We start from the raw sequence: 18,743 nt of genomic DNA, 5'->3' as shown, positions 1-18,743 counted from the left end.
TAGGACACAGTGTTTATCAGTAGTAACATTACATTCTCCTCCCTCCAGGACACAGTGTTTATCAGTAGTAACATTACATTCTCCTCCCTCCAGGACACAGTGTTTATCAGTAGTAACATTACATTACATTCTCCTCCCTCCAGGACACAGTGTTTATCAGTAGTAACATTACATTCTCCTCCCTCCAGGACACAGTGTTTATCAGTAGTAACATTACATTCTCCTCCCTCCAGGACACAGTGTTTATCAGTAGTAACATTACATTCTCCTCCCTCCAGGACACAGTGTTTATCAGTAGTAACATTACATTACATTCTCCTCCCTCCAGGACACAGTGTTTATCAGTAGTAACATTACATTCTCCTCCCTCCAGGACACAGTGTTTATCAGTAGTAACATTACATTCTCCTCCCTCCAGGACACAGTGTTTATCAGTAGTAACATTACATTCTCCTCCCTCCAGGACACAGTGTTTATCAGTAGTAACATTACATTCTCCTCCCTCCAGGACACAGTGTTTATCAGTAGTAACATTACATTACATTCTCCTCCCTCCAGGACACAGTGTTTATCAGTAGTAACATTACATTCTCCTCCCTCCAGGACACAGTGTTTATCAGTAGTAACATTACATTCTCCTCCCTCCAGGACACAGTGTTTATCTTCTGGGGGCCCAGTAATTACATGAGGCGAGATGGGAAGGGTCTGGTCTACAACAACCTGAGGTTGATGAACCAGGTGCTGCCCAAACTAAAGGTCTACATGATCTCCAGGCAGAAGATGCTGCAGTTTGACGAACTCTTCAAGAGGGAGACGGGCAAGGACAGGTGAGTTTCACGTGCAAGCTGGAGTACTTTAACAAACGATGAGTGGAACAGAAGTGGCTCGGAGTCTGAGATGAACCACGAATGATACTTAAAAGACTTGCGTTATCTCCCAAAGTAAGTTTGAATAAATAAGTCAACTGCTTCCTTTAAAGAACGGAAAACATTACAAAAGTTACATTAGAAGTCGTGATCAGTATTGGCAACATTTAGGTTTTTTCTTCCCTTCAAATAGCTTATATGATTAATTTAGAAGAAAGAACTTAATCTCAAATATAAAAAAATTGAATCAAATCAAATTGTATTTGTCACATGTGCTGAATTCAACAGGTGTAGTGGACCTTACCGTGAAATGCTTACTTACAAGCCCTTAACCAACAATGCAGTTTAAGAAATTGAGTTACTAATATATTTACTAAATAAACTAAAAGAAAAAAATTGAATAAATCAAAAAGTAAATGTACATTAAAAATTATGAGGCTATATACAGGGTATTACAGTACATAGTCAATGTGGAGGCTATATACAGGGAGTTACGGTACAGAGTCAATGTGGAGGCTATATACAGGGTATTACGGTACAGAGTCAATGTGGAGGCTATATACAGGGTATTACGGTACAAAGTCAATGTGGAGGCTATATACAGGGTATTACGGTACAGAGTCAATGTGGAGGCTATATACAGGGTATTACGGTACAGAGTCAATGTGGAGGCTATATACAGGGTATTACGGTACAGAGTCAATGTGGAGGCTATATACAGGGAGTTACGGTACAGAGTCAATGTGGAGGCTATATACAGGGTATTATGGTACAGAGTCAATGTGGAGGCTATATACAGGGTATTACGGTACAGAGTCAATGAGGAGGCTATATACAGGGTATTACGGTACAGAGTCAATGTGGAGGCTATATACAAGGTGTTACGGTAGAGGCTATATATAGTGGGTACCGTTACAGAGTCAATGTGGAGGCTATATACAGGGGGTCCCGGTACCTAGTCAGTGTGCGGGGGTACAGGTTAGTCCAGGTGATTTGTAAAGTGACTGCAGAGATAATGAACAGAGAGTTGCAGCAGTGTAAAAACAAAGGCAGGGCCAATGTCAATAGTCCGGTGGCCATTTGTTGCTCTGCAGTCTGATGGCTTGGGGGGTAGAAGCTGTTAAGAAGCCTTTTGGACCTGGACTTGGCTAAATATTTTCAGTTTCCGGAGGGGGTAAATGTGTTGTCGTGCCCTCTTCACAACTGTCTGTGTGTTTGGACCATGATAGATCGTTGGTGATGTGGACACCAAGGAACTTGAAACTCTCGACCCGCTCCACTACAGCCCCATTGATATTAATATAGTCCACGATCAAATCAAATCAAATCAAATGTATTTATATAGCCCTTCGTACATCAGCTGATATCTCAAAATGCTGTACAGAAACCCAGCCTAAAACCCCAAACAGCAAACAATGCAGGTGTAAAAGCACGGTGGCTAGGAAAAACTCCCTAGAAAGGCCAAAACCTCAATGTGGAGGAAGAAACCTAGAGAGGAACCGGGGGTCTATGTGGGGTGGCCAGTCCTCTTCTGGCTGTGCCGGGTAGAGATTATAACAGAACATGACCAAGATGTTCAAATGTTCATAAATGACCAGCATTGCAGCAGTGTAAAAACAAAGGCAGGGCCAATGGTCTGATTTGTTGCTCTGCATAATAATAAGGCAGAACAGTTGAAACTGGTGAGCAGCAGCACAGTCAGGTGGACTGGGGACAGCAAGGAGCCATCATGTCAGGTAGTCCTGGGGCACGGTCCTAGGGCTCCTGCCTTGCTCACAGAGAGAAAGAAAGAGAGAATTAGATCAGACAGTTGTCCGGTGGCAGCCTGCTCTCTGGCTGTGCTTGGAGATTATAACAGAACGTGGCCAAGATGTTCAAATGTTCATAAATGACCAGCATGGTTGAAGTATAGTGCATCTATTCCTCGTTCATAGTGCACCCTATTCTGAAGTGCACCCTATTGATACATAGAACAAAACAAAAAGCATGAATAGTGCTTTGTATTCCCTCATAGTGCAACCTATTCCTTTCTGACATAGTGCACCCTATTCTGCTGCATAGTGACCCTTTTCCCTACATAGGCACCCTATTCCCTACATAGTGCACCCTATTCCCTATATAGTGCACCCTATTCCCTACATAGTGCACCCTATTCCCTACATAGTGCACCCTATTCCCTACATAGTGCACCCTATTCCCTACATAGTGCACCCTATTCCCTACATAGTGCACCCTATTCCCTACATGGTGCACCCTATTCCCTACATAGTGCACCCTATTCCCTACATAGTGCACCCTATTCCCTACATAGTGCACCCTATTCCCTACATAGTGCACCCTATTCCCTACATAGTGCACCCTATTCCCTACATAGTGCACTACATTTGACCAGGGCTCATAGGTCTCCAGTCAAATGTAACACACTAAATAGGGAATAGGGGCCATTGGGGACACAAGTCCTGATGACACCAGGCTCCCTTCAGACACCACCAGGAATATCCCTTTGGAGAGGATTTAGCGCCCGATTCAGTCTTAGGAAATGTACGTCCTTCCTGCCTCTCTTACACACTTCTCAGACGTGGTTCCCTGGAATAAATGTAATTCAACCGCTGAAAACCCTTCCATTTACCGGCCAGCAGATTTCTTCATGGAGTATTTCTTCAATAGGGTCTTAAGTACATCTATCTAAAGCCACAGGTTTCCTGTAGACGGGACAGGTTCAATCTTGGTTTCACCAGACCAGTGAATCTTGTTCCTCGTGGTCTGAGAGTCCTTTAGGTGCCTTTAGGCAAACTCCCAGCAGGCTGTCATGTTCTGTTTACTGAGGAGTGGCTTCCATCTGGCCTCTTTACCATAAAGGCCTGATTGGTGGAGTGCTGCAGAGATGGTTACCACACATTTTTTTGTTGTTGTTTATTTCACTTTTCTTTATTATCTATTTCAATTGCTTTGGTCATTTAAATATTTGTTTCCTATGCCAATAACGGCATTTAAATTTAATTGAGAGAGAGAGAGATGGATGAGTGGATGAGTTTACATGGACATGGGAGTTACTGATTACCTATGCCAGACAATCTTCCATAACCTCATTCCACCTCCACCTCCTCCCTGTCTCCCCTCTCTCTCTCTACCCCCCCTTTTCCCTCTCTCCCTCCCCCTCCTCCAGGCGTATCTCTAACTCGTGGTTGAGTACTGGTTGGTTCACTATGACCATAGCTCTGGAGCTGTGTGACCGGATCAATGTCTATGGCATGGTGGCTCCAGACCACTGCAGGTGAGAACTGATCTCTCTCTCTCTTTCTCTCTTTCTCTGTCTCTGTCTCTCTCTCTCTCTCTCTCTCTCTCTGTCTCTGTCTCTGTCTCTCTCTCTCTCTCTCTGTCTCTCTCTCTCTCTCTCTCTCTCTCTAATAATCTATCCTGTGTTCCTGTTGCCCCTCCTAGAGAGCCCCGGCCCCCATCCTCCCCCTCCCCCTACCACTACTACGAGCCCCTCGGTCCAGAGGAGTGTGCCATGTACATCAGCCATGAGCGGGACCGCAGGGGCAGCCATCACCGCTTTATCACGGAGAAGAGGGTCTTCACCAGCTGGGCTCGAACCTTCAACATCCACTTCTACCAGCCTGACTGGGAGCCCCCGCCGCTGGCCCCCGCTAACCACTGACCACTGCTAACCACTGACCACTGACCCCTGCTAACCACTGACCCCTGCTAACCACTGACCCCTGCTAACCACTGACCCCTGCTAACCATTAACCACTGACCCCCACTAACCACTGACCCACTGATCACCGCTAACCGCTGACCACTGCTAACCACTGACCACTGCTAACCACTGACCACCTAACCACTGACCCCCACTAACCGCTGACCACCGCTAACCACTGACCCCCACTAACGACCACCGCTAACCACCGCTAACCACTGACCCCCACTAACCACTGGCCCCCGCTGACCACCGCTAATCACTGACCCCCTGCTAACCACTGACCACCGCTAACCACTGACCCCCTGCTAACCACTGACCACTGCTAACCACTAACCACTGACCCCCACTAACCACTGACCCCCACTAACCACTGACCCCCACTAACCACTGATCACCGCTAACCGCTGACCACTGCTAACCACTGACCACTGCTAACCACTGACCACTGACCCCCACTAACCACTGACCCCCACTAACCGCTGACCACCGCTAACCACTGACCCCCACTAACCACTGACCCCCACTAACCACTGATCACTGCTAACCGCTGACCACTGCTAACCACTGACCACTGCTAACCACTAACCGCTGACCACCGCTAACCACCCCCACCCCACTGACCCCCACTAACCACTGATCACTGCTAACCACTGATCACCGCTAACCGCTGACCACTGCTAACCACTGACCACTGCTAACCACTAACCCCACTGAACCACTGACCCCCAACCACTGACCCCCACTAACCACTGATCACTGCTAACCACTGATCACTGACCCACTGACCACTGCTAACCACTGACCACACTGACCCACCACTGCTAACCACTGACCACTGACCACTGCTAACCACTGACCACTGACCCACTGCTAACCACTGACCACTGACCACTGCTAACCACTGACCACTGACCCACTGCTAACCACTGACCACTGACCCCTGCTAACCACTGACCACTGACCACTGCTAACCACTGACCACTGCCCCCACTAACCACTGATCACTGACCCACCACTGCTAACCACTGATCACTGACCCACTGCTAACCACTGATCACTGACCCCCTGCTAACCACTGATCACTGCTAACCGCTGATCACTGCCAACCACTAACCGCTGACCACTGCTAACCGCTGACCACTGCCAACCACTGACCCCTGCTAACCACTGACCCCCGCTAACTACTGACCCCCGCTAACCGCTGACCCCTGCTAACCGCTGACCCCTGCTAACCACTGACCACTGCTAACCACTGACCACTGCTAACCACTGACCCCCTGCTAACCACTGACCCCCGCTAACCACTGACCCCGCTAACCGCTGACCACTGCTAACCACTGACCACTGCTAACCACTGACCACTGCTAACCACTGACCACTGCTAACCAATGACCTTGCTGACCCCGCTGACCCACACTGACCCCCGCTAAACCCCCGCTAACCGCACGCAGGGGGAGATGGCGAAGGTCAGGATCAGAATACGTGACTGGTGACCGGGAGAGGGACCGGGATGGGGATCGCTGGGTGTCTGTGGAAGAGATGCAGCTCAGATGGACTGAGGACTTGGCTGGAGCAGGCTGGACCGCATGGGATGGTCCAAAGCCTTCTGACCACAACTGGTACTGGTTCAAATGGTACCGGTCTAAATTGTCTGGTACTGGTCCAACTGGTACTGGTCCAACTGGTACTGGTTCAAATGGTACCGTTCTAAATGGTCTGGTACTGGTCCAACTGGTACTGGTCCAACTGGTACTGGTCAGATACTGGTCCAACTGGTACTGGTCCAACTGGTAAGATACTGGTCCAACTGGTATTGGCCAAACTGGTCAGATACTGGTCCAACTGGTACTGGTCAGATACTGGTCCAACTGGAACTGGTCCATACAGAACAGAGTCCTTCAGGGAGGATCCACAGTCCTCCTCTTGTTATCTGTCATGGACAACTGCAAGGACCAAATACGGTTGGATGCACTGGATGGGTCTACATGGAGTAGACCATGGTCAAACAGTGGAAGGTCTCAGAGATGGAGTAGACCATGGTCAAACAGTGGAAGGTCTCAGAGATGGAGTAGACCATGGTCAAACAGTGGAAGGACACAGAGATGGAGTAGACCATGGTCAAACAGTGGAAGGTCTCAGAGATGGAGTAGACCATGGTCAAACAGTGGAGTGGCTCAGAGATGGAGTAGACCATGGTCAAACAGTGGAAGGACTCAGAGATGGAGTAGACCATGGTCAAACAGTGGAGTGGCTCAGAGATGGAGTAGACCATGGTCAAACAGTGGAAGGTCTCAGAGATGGAGTAGACCATGGTCAAACAGTGGAGTGGCTCAGAGATGGAGTAGACCATGGTCAAACAGTGGAAGGTCTCAGAGATGGAGTAGACCATGGTCAAACAGTGGAAGGTCTCAGAGATGGAGTAGACCATGGTCAAACAGTGGAAGGTCTCAGAGATGGAGTAGACCATGGTCAAACAGTGGAGGGCTCAGAGATGGAGTAGACCATGGTCAAACAGTGGAGTGGCTCAGAGATGGAGTAGACCATGGTCAAACAGTGGAGTGGCTCAGAGATGGAGTAGACCATGGTCAAACAGTGGAAGGTCTCAGAGATAGAGTAGACCATGGTCAAACAGTGGAGTGGCTCAGAGATGGAGTAGACCATGGTCAAACAGTGGAGGGCTCAGAGATGGAGTAGACCATGGTCAAACAGTGGAAGGACTCAGAGATGGAGTAGACCATGGTCAAACAGTGGAGTGGCTCAGAGATGGAGTAGACCATGGTCAAACAGTGGAAGGGCTCAGAGATGGAGTAGACCATGGTCAAACAGTGGAAGGACACAGAGATGGAGTAGACCATGGTCAAACAGTGGAAGGACTCAGAGATGGAGTAGACCATGGTCAAACAGTGGAGTGGCTCAGAGATGGAGTAGACCATGGTCAAACAGTGGAAGGACACAGAGATGGAGTAGACCATGGTCAAACAGTGGAAGGACTCAGAGATGGAGTAGACCATGGTCAAACAGTGGAGTGGCTCAGAGATGGAGTAGACCATGGTCAAACAGTGGAAGGTCTCAGAGATGGAGTAGACCATGGTCAAACAGTGGAGGGCTCAGAGATGGAGTAGACCATGGTCAAACAGTGGAAGGTCTCAGAGATGGAGTAGACCATGGTCAAACAGTGGAAGGACTCAGAGATGGAGTAGACCATGGTCAAACAGTGGAAGGGCTCAGAGATGGAGTAGACCATGGTCAAACAGTGGAAGGTCTCAGAGATGGAGTAGACCATGGTCAAACAGTGGAAGGACTCAGAGATGGAGTAGACCATGGTCAAACAGTGGAGTGGCTCAGAGATGGAGTAGACCATGGTCAAACAGTGGAATGGCTCAGAGATGGAGTAGACCATGGTCAAACAGTGGAGTGGCTCAGAGATGGAGTAGACCATGGTCAAACAGTGGAATGGCTCAGAGATGGAGTAGACCATGGTCAAACAGTGGAGTGGCTCAGAGATGGAGTAGACCATGGTCAAACAGTGGAGTGGCTCAGAGATGGAGTAGACCATGGTCAAACAGTGGAAGGACTCAGAGATGGAGTAGACCATGGTCAAACAGTGGAGTGGCTCAGAGATGGAGTAGACCATGGTCAAACAGTGGAATGGCTCAGAGATGGAGTAGACCATGGTCAAACAGTGGAAGGTCTCAGAGATGGAGTAGACCATGGTCAAACAGTGGAAGGACACAGAGATGGAGTAGACCATGGTCAAACAGTGGAGGGCTCAGAGATGGAGTAGACCATGGTCAAACAGTGGAAGGACTCAGAGATGGAGTAGACCATGGTCAAACAGTGGAGGGCTCAGAGATGGAGTAGACCATGGTCAAACAGTGGAAGGTCTCAGAGATGGAGTAGACCATGGTCAAACAGTGGAAGGTCTCAGAGATGGAGTAGACCATGGTCAAACAGTGGAAGGACTCAGAGATGGAGTAGACCATGGTCAAACAGTGGAGTGGCTCAGAGATGGAGTAGACCATGGTCAAACAGTGGAATGGCTCAGAGATGGAGTAGACCATGGTCAAACAGTGGAAGGTCTCAGAGATGGAGTAGACCATGGTCAAACAGTGGAGTGGCTCAGAGATGGAGTAGACCATGGTCAAACAGTGGAAGGACTCAGAGAGGAACAATACCTTCCTGTGGAACACTTCTGTCACCTTCAGGTTAGACTGGCCTGTATTTTTCATTTAGTCTGAAACACTAAATGATTTAGTCATTTAGTCTGGTTCCACCTCAGTCTGAAGTTAGGACACTGGGTGGTTCTACACTGAGTGGACAAAACATTAGGAACATCTTCCTAATATTGAGTTGCACTCCCCCCCCTTTTACCCCCAGAACAGCCTCAATTAGTCGGGGCATGGCCTGTACAAGGTGTCGAAAGCGTTCCACAGGGCTGCTGGCCCATGTTGACTCCAATGCTTCCCACAGTTGTGTCAAGTCGGCTGTCCTTTGGTTGGTGGAACATTCTTCATACACACGGGAAACTATTGAGCATGAAAAATCCAGCAGCGTTGCAGTTCTTGACACAAACCGGTGAGCCTGGCACCTACTACCCCTTTTTACTCAGTGTATAACAGAGGTAACAGCATTGGACATTCCACTCAGGTAGAGACTCACTCACTGCATATTGGGCTATTGTTGTAACTGTAATTACTATTACATTAACACTACTGTAATTCAGTAACTACTGTAATTACTATTACATTAACACTACTGTAATTCTGTAACTACTGTAATTACCATTACATTAACACTACTGTAATTACTATTACATGAACACTACTGTAATTCTGTAACTACTGTAATTACCATTACATTAACACTACTGTAATTACTATTACATGAACACTACTGTAATTCTGTAACTACTGTAATTACCATTACATTAACAGTACTGTAATTCTGTAACTACTGTAATTACTATTACATTAACACTACTGTAATTCTGTAACTACTGTAATTACTATTACATGAACACTACTGTAATTCAGTAACTACTGTAATTACTGTTACATTAACAGTACTGTAATTATGTAACTACTGCAATTACCATTACATTAACACTACTGTAATTACTATTACATGAACACTACTGTAATTCTGTAACTACTGTAATTACCATTACATTAACACTACTGTAATTACTATTACATGAACACTACTGTAATTCTGTAACTACTGTAATTACCATTACATTAACACTACTGTAATTACTATTACATGAACACTACTGTAATTCTGTAACTACTGTAATTACCATTACATGAACACTACTGTAATTCTGTAACTACTGTAATTACCATTACATTAACACTACTGTAATTCAGTAACTACTGTAATTACTATTACATTAACAGTACTGTAATTCTGTAACTACTGTAATTACTATTACATTAACACTACTGTAATTCTGTAACTACTGTAATTACCATTACATTAACAGTACTGTAATTCTGTAACTACTGTAATTACTATTACATGAACACTACTGTAAGTCTGTAACTACTGTAATTACCATTACATGAACACTACTGTAATTCTGTAACTACTGTAATTACCATTACATTAACACTACTGTAATTCAGTAACTACTGTAATTACTGTTACATTAACAGTACTTTAATTCTGTAACTACTGCAATTACCATTACATTAACACTACTGTAATGATTATTACATGAACACTACTGTACTTCTGTAACTACTGTAATTACCATTACATTAACAGTACTGTAATTCTGTAACTACTGTAATTACTATTACATTAACACTACTGTAATTCTGTAACTACTGTAATTATTATTACATTAACAGTACTGTAATTCTGTAACTACTGTAATTACTATTACATTAACACTACTGTAAATACCATTACATTAACAGTTTTTGAGATGAGACATGTGCTCATAGGGAATAGGGTGCCATTTGGGATGAAGATGAGGTTTGTCCTCAGAGCACCGCGGTTGAGTTGGGATCATTCTCCCGTTCTGTCAGAGCCAGAGACATATGAATGACTTAACATCCTTCACTCTGACTCTGAGACACACACACACACACACACACACACACACACACACACACACACACACACACACACACACACACACACACACACACTTCACTCTGACTGCCAGTCTATGACCACGCGTTACACATGTCAAACGCTCTCCTCTCTCCGCTTCTCTCAGAGCAAGGAGAATGACAGGTGTCTTCGGCAGAGATGTTTTCCCACACGACGTGTGTGTGCGTGCGACCTTGCCCCGTGTGCGTGATGACGTGTGAGTGTTTGGATGAAAGCCTCTACATTCCTGCAGCCCCGGTCCTCCATCTTCATCCGTCTCCTGTCTGTCGTGTCGTTCTGCAGCATCTACACAAGGCTGTATAAATGGGACTGTTACACTGCTGACACACACACACACACACACACACACACACACACACACACACACACACACACACACACACACACACACACACACACACACACACACACACACACACACATCCAACCACAGCCATTTACAGCAGCTAAATCTATTCCTAGCTTTACAGCTTCAGTACAGGTGAACACAATGACAGATTGATGCCGTAGGTCATAGGAGATCAGTGACATCGGGGAAGAAATAACGTTCATTCAGTGTTTTGTCTGGGATTGATTATAAGCATGTGATGTCTGTAGAATGGCTCCCCAATCCTCTCCCTCTCGCCTCTCTGAATGATCCAATGAGAGGGCAGGGGAAGCAGAGCAGTGTTGTGTTCATCATGATGGATCCTGGTACTCTTAATTGTATTGATCCTGTAGTTACTGGGCTCGGGAATGTGAGGTGGGCTTCTCAGGGTCCGAGATGTTTGATCTCACCAGGGAAACATTACTATCAACATATATCTGTTATTACCACACAACCAGTTTAATGAACCAATCATTTACATTTACATTTAAGTCATTTAGCAGACGCTCTTATCCAGAGCGACTTACAAATTGGTGCATTCACCTTATGACATCCAGTAGAACAGTCACTTTACAATAGTGCATCTAAATCTTAAAGGGGGTGAGAAGGATTACTTATCCTATCCTAGGTATTCCTTAAAGAGGTGGGGTTTCAGGTGTCTCCGGAAGGTGGTGATTGACTCCGCTGTCCTGGCGTCGTGAGGGAGTTTGTTCCACCATTGGGGGCCAGAGCAGCGAACAGTTTTGACTGGGCATCTCTGTACTTCCTCAGTGGTAGGGAGGCGAGCAGGCCAGAGGTGGATGAACGCAGTGCCCTTGTTTGGGTGTAGGGCCTGATCAGAGCCTGGAGGTACTGAGGTGCCGTTCCCCTCACAGCTCCGTAGGCAAGCACCATGGTCTTGTAGCGGATGCGAGCTCAACTGGAAGCCAGTGGAGAGAGCGGAGGAGCGGGGTGACGTGAGAGAACTTGGGAAGGTTGAACACCAGACGGGCTGCGGCGTTCTGGATGAGTTGTAGGGGTTTAATGGCACAGGCAGGGAGCCCAGCCAACAGCGCTGCAGTAATCCAGACGGGAGATGACAAGTGCCTGGATTAGGACCTGCGCCGCTTCCTGTGTGAGGCAGGGTCGTACTCTGCGGATGTTGTAGAGCATGAACCTACAGGAACGGGCCACCGCCTTGATGTTAGTTGAGAACGACAGGGTGTTGTCCAGGATCACGCCAAGGTTCTTAGCGCTCTGGGAGGAGGACACAATGGAGTTGTCAACCGTGATGGCGAGATCATGGAACGGGCAGTCCTTCCCCGGGAGGAAGAGCAGCTCCGTCTTGCCGAGTTCAGCTTGAGGTGGTGATCCGTCATCCACACTGATATGTCTGCCAGACATGCAGAGATGCGATTCGCCACCTGGTCATCAGAAGGGGGAAAGGAGAAGATTAATTGTGTGTCGTCTGCATAGCAATGATAGGAGAGACCATGTGAGGTTATGACAGAGCCAAGTGACTTGGTGTATAGCGAGAATAGGAGAGGGCCTAGAACAGAGCCCTGGGGGACACCAGTGGTGAGAGCGCGTGGTGAGGAGACAGATTCTCGCCACGCCACCTGGTAGGAGCGACCTGTCAGGTAGGACGCAATCCAAGCGTGGGCCGCGCTCCCCAACTCGGAGAGGGTGGAGAGGAGGATCTGATGGTTCACAGTATCGAAGGCAGCCGATAGGTCTAGAAGGATGAGAGCAGAGGAGAGAGAGTTAGCTTTAGTGCGGAGCGCCTCCGTGATACAGAGAAGAGCAGTCTCAGTTGAATGACTAGTCTTGAAACCTGACTGATTTGGATTCATTCAGAGAGAGATAGCGGGAGAGCTGGCCAAGGACGGCACGTTCAAAAGTTTTGGAGAGAAAAGAAAGAAGGGATACTGGTCTGTAGTTGTTGACATTGGAGGGATCTGTAGGTTTTTTCAGAAGGGGGTGCAACTCTCGCTCTCTTGAAGACGGAAGGGACGTAGCCAGCGGTCAGGGATGAGTTGATGAGCGAGGTGAGGTAAGGGAGAAGGTCTCCGGAAATGGTCTGGAGAAGAGAGGAGGGGATAGGGTCGAGCAGGCAGGTTGTTGGGCGGCCGGCCATCACAAGACACGAGATTTCATCTGGAGAGAGAGGGAGAAAGAGGTCAGAGCACAGGGTAGGGCAGTGTGAGCAGAACCAGCGGTGCCGTTTGACTTAGCAGACGAGGATCGGATGTCGTCGACCTTCTTTTCAAAATGGTTGACGAAGTCATCTGCAGAGAGGGAGGAGGGGGGGAGGAGGATTCAGGAGGGAGGAGAAGGTGGCAAAGAGCTTCCTAGGGTTAGAGGCAGATGCTTGGAATTTAGAGTGGTAGAAAATGGCTTTAGCAGCAGAGACAGAGGAGGAAAATGTAGAGAGGAGGGAGTGAAAGGATGCCAGGTCCGCAGGGAGGCGATTTTCCTCCATTTCCGCTCGGCTGCCCGGAGCCCTGTTCTGTGAGCTCGCAATGAGTCGTCGAGCCACGGGGCGGGAGGGGAGGACCGAGCCGGCCTGGAGGATAGGGGACATAGAGAGTCAAAGGATGCAGAAAGGGAGGAGAGGAGGGTTGAGGAGGCAGAATCAGGAGATAGGTTGGAGAAGGTTTGAGCAGAGGGAAGAGATGATAGGATGGAAGAGGAGAGAGTAGCGGGGGAGAGAGAGAGCGAAGGTTGGGACGGCGCGATACCATCCGAGTAGGGGCAGTGTGGGAAGTTTTGATGAGAGCGAGAGGGAAAAGGATACAAGGTAGTGGTCGGAGACTTGGAGGAGTTGCAATGAGGTTAGTGGAAGAACAGCATCTAGTAAAGATGAGGTCGAGCGTATTGCCTGCCTTGTGAGTAAGGGGGAAGGTGAGAGGGTGAGGTCAAAAGAGGAGAGGAGTGGAAAGAAGGAGGCAGAGAGGAATGAGTCAAAGGTAGACGTGGGAGGTTAAAGTCGCCCAGAACTGTGAGAGGTGAGCCGTCCTCAGGAAAGGAGCTTATCAAGGCATCAAGCTCATTGATGAACTCTCCGAGGGGACCTGGAGGGCGATAAATGATAAGGATGTTAAGCTTGAAAGGGCTGGTAACTGTGACAGCATGAAATTCAAAGGAGGCGATAGACAGATGGGTAAGGGGAGAAAGAGAGAATGACCACTTGGGAGAGATGAGGATCCTGCCACCACCCCGCTGACCAGAAGCTCTCGGGGTGTGCGAGAACACGTGGGCGGACGAAGAGAGAGCAATAGGAGTAGCAGTGTTATCTGTGGTGATCCATGTTTCCGTCAGTGCCAAGAAGTCGAGGGACTGGAGGGGAGGCATAGGCTGAGATGAACTCTGCCTTGTTGGCCGCAGATCGGCAGTTCCAGAGGCTACCGGAGACCTGGAACTCCACGTGGGTCATGCGCGCTGGGACCACCAGATTAGGGTGGTCCGGCCACGCTAAATGGAGCGTTTGTATGGTCTGTGCAGAGAGGAGAGAACAGGGATAGACAGACACATAGTTGACAGGCTACAGAAGAGGCTACGCTAATGCAAGGAGATTGGAATGACAAGTGGACTACACGTCTCGAATGTTCAGAAAGTTAAGCTTACGTAGCAAGAATCTTATTGACTAAAATGATTAAAATGATACAGTACTGCTGAAGTAGGCTAGCTGGCAGTGGCTGCGTTGTTGACACTACACTAATCAAGTCGTTCCGTTGAGTGTAATAGTTTCTGCAGTGCTGCTATTCGGGGCTAGCAGTGTTGTTTACGTTACGTTGCGTTAAAAGAACGACAATAGCTGGCTAGCTAACCTAGAAAATCGCTCTAGACTACACAATTATCTTTGATACAAAGAAAAGCTAGCTGTGTAGCTAGCTACGATCAAACAAATCAAACCGTTGTACTGTAATGAAATGAAATGAAAATGTGATACTACCTGTGAATGCGACCGGGTTGTTGAGTCCTATTCTTGGCTAGCTGTCGGCTAGCTGTTGGCTAGCTGTTGGCTAGCTGTTGCCTAGCTAGCAGAGTCTCCTACGTTAAGGACGACAAATAGCTGGCTAGCTAACCTCGGTAAATTAAGATAATCACTCTAAGACTACACACTCTAAACTACACAATTATCTTGGATACGAAGACAGCAAAGACAGCTATGTAGCTAGCTAACACTACACTAATCAAGTCGTTCAGTTGAGTGTAATAGTTACTACAGTGCTGCTAATCGGTGGGCGTTTGCTAGCTGGCTAGCTGCTGGGCAAATAGCAGTGAAGACTACGTTAGCCCGATAATTATGCAATTATCTTTGATACAAAGACGGCTATGTAGCTAGCTAGAAGAAATTGCTAAGATTAGAGAAATCAAACCGTTGTACTATAATGAAATGTAATGAAATGTAATGAAAAAGTTATACTACCTGCGGAGCTGCCGATGGGTCTGGCTACCTCATCTCTGTACCCCACGGCTACCTCATCTCTGTGGCTACCTCATCTCTGTACCCCACGGCTACCTCATCTCTGTACCTCACGGCTACCTCATCTCTGTACCACACGGCTACCTCATCTCTGTACCCCACGGCTACCTCATCTCTGTACCCCACGGCTACCTCATCTCTGTACCCCACGGCTACCTCATCTCTGTACCCCACGGCTACCTCATCTCTGTACCTCACGGCTACCTCATCTCTGTACCCCCAGGAGTACCTCATCTCTGTACCCCACGGCTACCTCATCTCTGTACCCCACGGCTACCTCATCTCGCCGCACCAATGTGTCGGAGGAAACACTGTGACCTGGCGACAGTGTCAGCGTGCACTGCGCCCGGCCCGCCACAGGAGTCACTAGAGCGCGATGGGACAAGGAAATCCCTGCCAGCCAAACCTGTTGTCTCTCCTTGTTCGGGCGGCGTTCTGCCGTCACAGCCAGGATCCACCTTTAATTTTCCATTTGTTTTGTCTTGTTTTCCCACACACCTGGTTTACATTTCCCTCATCACTTGTCGTGTATTTAACCCTCTGTTCCCCCATGCCTGTGTGTGTAATTGTTTATTGTCAAGGTTGGCACGCTTCCAGCTGGTTTGCACTGGGTTTTGTTTCGTACCCGTGCCTTGTGGCAGCAACAACCTGCCTTGGTTGTTGTACTTTGTGCTGGCCTCACTTGTTCTCCGGACATTTGTTTTGTGACGCGGTTCTGTATCATGATTGTCTCAGTAAAGTGCTTTGTCCGTTCGTCTCTGCTCTCCTGCGCCTGACTTCCATGCACCAGCTACACCCCACCTCTTGGCACCCGGATGAAGCTGGGCCAATTGTGGCGCCACCCTATGGGTCTCCCGGTCGCGGCGACAGAGCCTGGACCAGAACCAGGATGGCACAGCTAGCACTGTGATTCAGTGTCTTAGACCACTGCCCCACTAAAGAGACCCACCTATTGGTAGTTTCAGGGTTGAATGGCTGTGATGGGAGAAAACTGAGGATGGATCAACAACATTGTAGTTACTCCACAACACTAACCTAAATGACCGAGTGAAAAGAAGGAAGTCTGTAGAGAATACAAATATTCCAAAACATGCTTCCTGTTTGCAACAAGGTACTAAAGTCAAATAGAAAAAAACATGGCAAAGAAATGAACTTTTTTCCCTGAATACTGTTGTATCTTCTTGTCTTAGAAATACTAAGTGGTCACGTGTCTGGGCTTCAATATACACTACATCCCCTTTGTCATATACCTTTACAACCTGCCCTGGTGGGTCTGACACAAGAGTGTCTGGGCTTGACGTTGTCTGACCTGTAATGTCACTCTCTTGCCTGTCCGTTTGCTCACACAGGTAGATGTAACAGTGTCTCCTATTTCTCCTGTATTTAAATGGATTTTTTTGAACCTTTATTTATACAGGTTTTTCTCATTGAGATAACATCTCTTTTCCAAGAGAGACCTGCTTTGTAACTCCCTCAGGTGTCATTACATCATGTGACCTGGTTGCCACTGTTTTCATGTATTTTCACCCCTATCATGTGACCTGGTTGCCACTGTTTTCATGTATTTTCACCCCTATCATGTGACCTGGTTGCCACTGTTTTCATGTATTTTCACCCCTATCATGTGACCTGGTTGCCACTGTTTTCATGTATTTTCACCCCTATCATGTGACCTAGTTGCCACTGTTTTCATGTTTTCATGTATTTTCACCCCTATCATGTGACCTGGTTGCCACTGTTTTCACCCCTATCATGTGACCTGAGTGCACTGAGCACATTGGACCCTTTGTCACAGTACCTTTTCTGTTCCCTCTCTCCTCTCCGTTTGATAAGGATCGCCTTGTCCTCCTTCTCTGTTTCTAGGACGACTGGCAACCTAGGTTTTTAAAAGTTTCCTGTTGAACAACAGCTCTGCAGGAGACAGACCGTGTTTTGATGGAGTAGCCGTGTAGATCGCAGATCTGTCTTTGAGTCGAGAGCTATTCTTAAGCAGAAGTTTCACTGTTTTGACGCCGTTCTCGACTAACCCATTAATGACTGTGGGTACAGTGGGCTGGATGTAATGTGTTTGAACCTGTAGAGGTGCTGTCCGTACAGGCTACCTCTGAGTCCCCATTATAAGCAAAGAATGACTTCATGTGAGTTATCACCTGAAAAGCAGCAAGTGTCCTTCAGCAAAGCTCTCTGGGTAATGAGAGTAATAGTCCATCAGTAGAACATAGAGAGGAGACAAGAGATGTTCTCCTCTCTGTCCTCAAGAGATGTTCTATTCTTTATTTGCCCACATAGTTAACCATATCTAAGAACCTTTGTACACCCTCTTGATCAGTAGGCAGTGGCATGTTCTTTTTTTTACCTTTTTTTACCTTTTTTTATCTTTATTTATCTTTATTTACCTTTATTTAACCAGGCAAGTCAGTTAAGAACAAATTCTTATTTTCAATGACAGCCAAGGAACAGTGGGTTAACTGCCTGTTCAGTGGCAGAACGACAGATTTGTACCTTGTCAGCTCGGGGGTTTGAACTTGCAACCTTCCGATTACTAGTCCAACACTCTAACCACTAACTAGGCTACCCTGCCACCTGCTGTTCTTGATGGCCATCACTTTGCTCTGATCTATCTGAACACTTTCACATGTTAGTTTTTCACCCGAGAAGGTTATTTGTGTCTTTCTGAATTCCCATTTGTTACGCTCCATGTCGTTAGCCAGCTAGCACTGCAAAATGACTAGTTACATACACTGCATGCTCCGTTAGCCAGCTAGCACTGCAAAATGACTAGTTACATACACTGCATGCTCCGTTAGCCAGCTAGCACTGCAAAATGACTAGTTACATACACTGCATGCTCCGTTAGCCAGCTAGCACTGCAAAACGACCAGTTACATACACTGCATGCTCCGTTAGCCAGCTAGCACTGCAAAACGACCAGTTACATACACTGCATGCTCCGTTAGCCAGCTAGCACTGCAAAACGACCAGTTACATACACTGCATGCTCCGTTAGCCAGCTAGCACTGCAAAACGACTAGTTACATACACTGCACGCTCCGTTAGCTTCCAGCATGGTTGTTTTTTACCTCAGTCTCGTTAGTCCTATGGCTAGTTAGCTAATGTTCGCTAGTTGACGTGAAGCCTCTTGGCGCCGATCAGCATTTTCAACCAAAACTTGATGGATGAGTCAAAGGAGAATCCAGCCACCATGTTGTATCT

At 47.3% G+C, this 18,743-nt stretch overlaps 2 protein-coding genes across 2 annotated transcripts in view; both read left to right on the top strand.

The window, feature by feature from the left end:
- LOC118379582 (alpha-N-acetylgalactosaminide alpha-2,6-sialyltransferase 5-like) overlaps positions 1-4,640 on the top strand; it is a 69,755-nt gene extending 65,115 nt beyond the window's left edge. Inside the window, exons 4-6 of the mRNA XM_052502512.1 lie at positions 649-827; positions 4,033-4,140; positions 4,308-4,640. Coding sequence (XP_052358472.1) covers positions 649-827; positions 4,033-4,140; positions 4,308-4,527 — 507 coding nt within the window. The 3' untranslated portion in view covers positions 4,528-4,640. The remainder of the gene's footprint in view (positions 1-648; positions 828-4,032; positions 4,141-4,307) is intronic.
- A 1,907-nt stretch (positions 4,641-6,547) lies between these two features.
- Positions 6,548-11,529, top strand: LOC127919084 (uncharacterized). The gene is made up of 3 exons (XM_052502513.1): positions 6,548-6,860; positions 7,755-8,261; positions 8,494-11,529. Exons 1-3 carry the CDS (start codon positions 6,548-6,550, stop codon positions 8,808-8,810), a joined length of 1,137 nt encoding a protein of 378 aa, XP_052358473.1. The 3' UTR covers positions 8,811-11,529.
- Positions 11,530-18,743: the final 7,214 nt, after the last annotated feature.

This window comes from Oncorhynchus keta, unplaced genomic scaffold, assembly GCF_023373465.1.
Source record: "Oncorhynchus keta strain PuntledgeMale-10-30-2019 unplaced genomic scaffold, Oket_V2 Un_contig_15718_pilon_pilon, whole genome shotgun sequence".
Lineage (NCBI taxonomy): Eukaryota > Metazoa > Chordata > Actinopteri > Salmoniformes > Salmonidae > Oncorhynchus > Oncorhynchus keta.
Note: the sequence above shows the minus strand (reverse complement) of the source record. Positions and strands in the feature narration are given on the sequence as shown.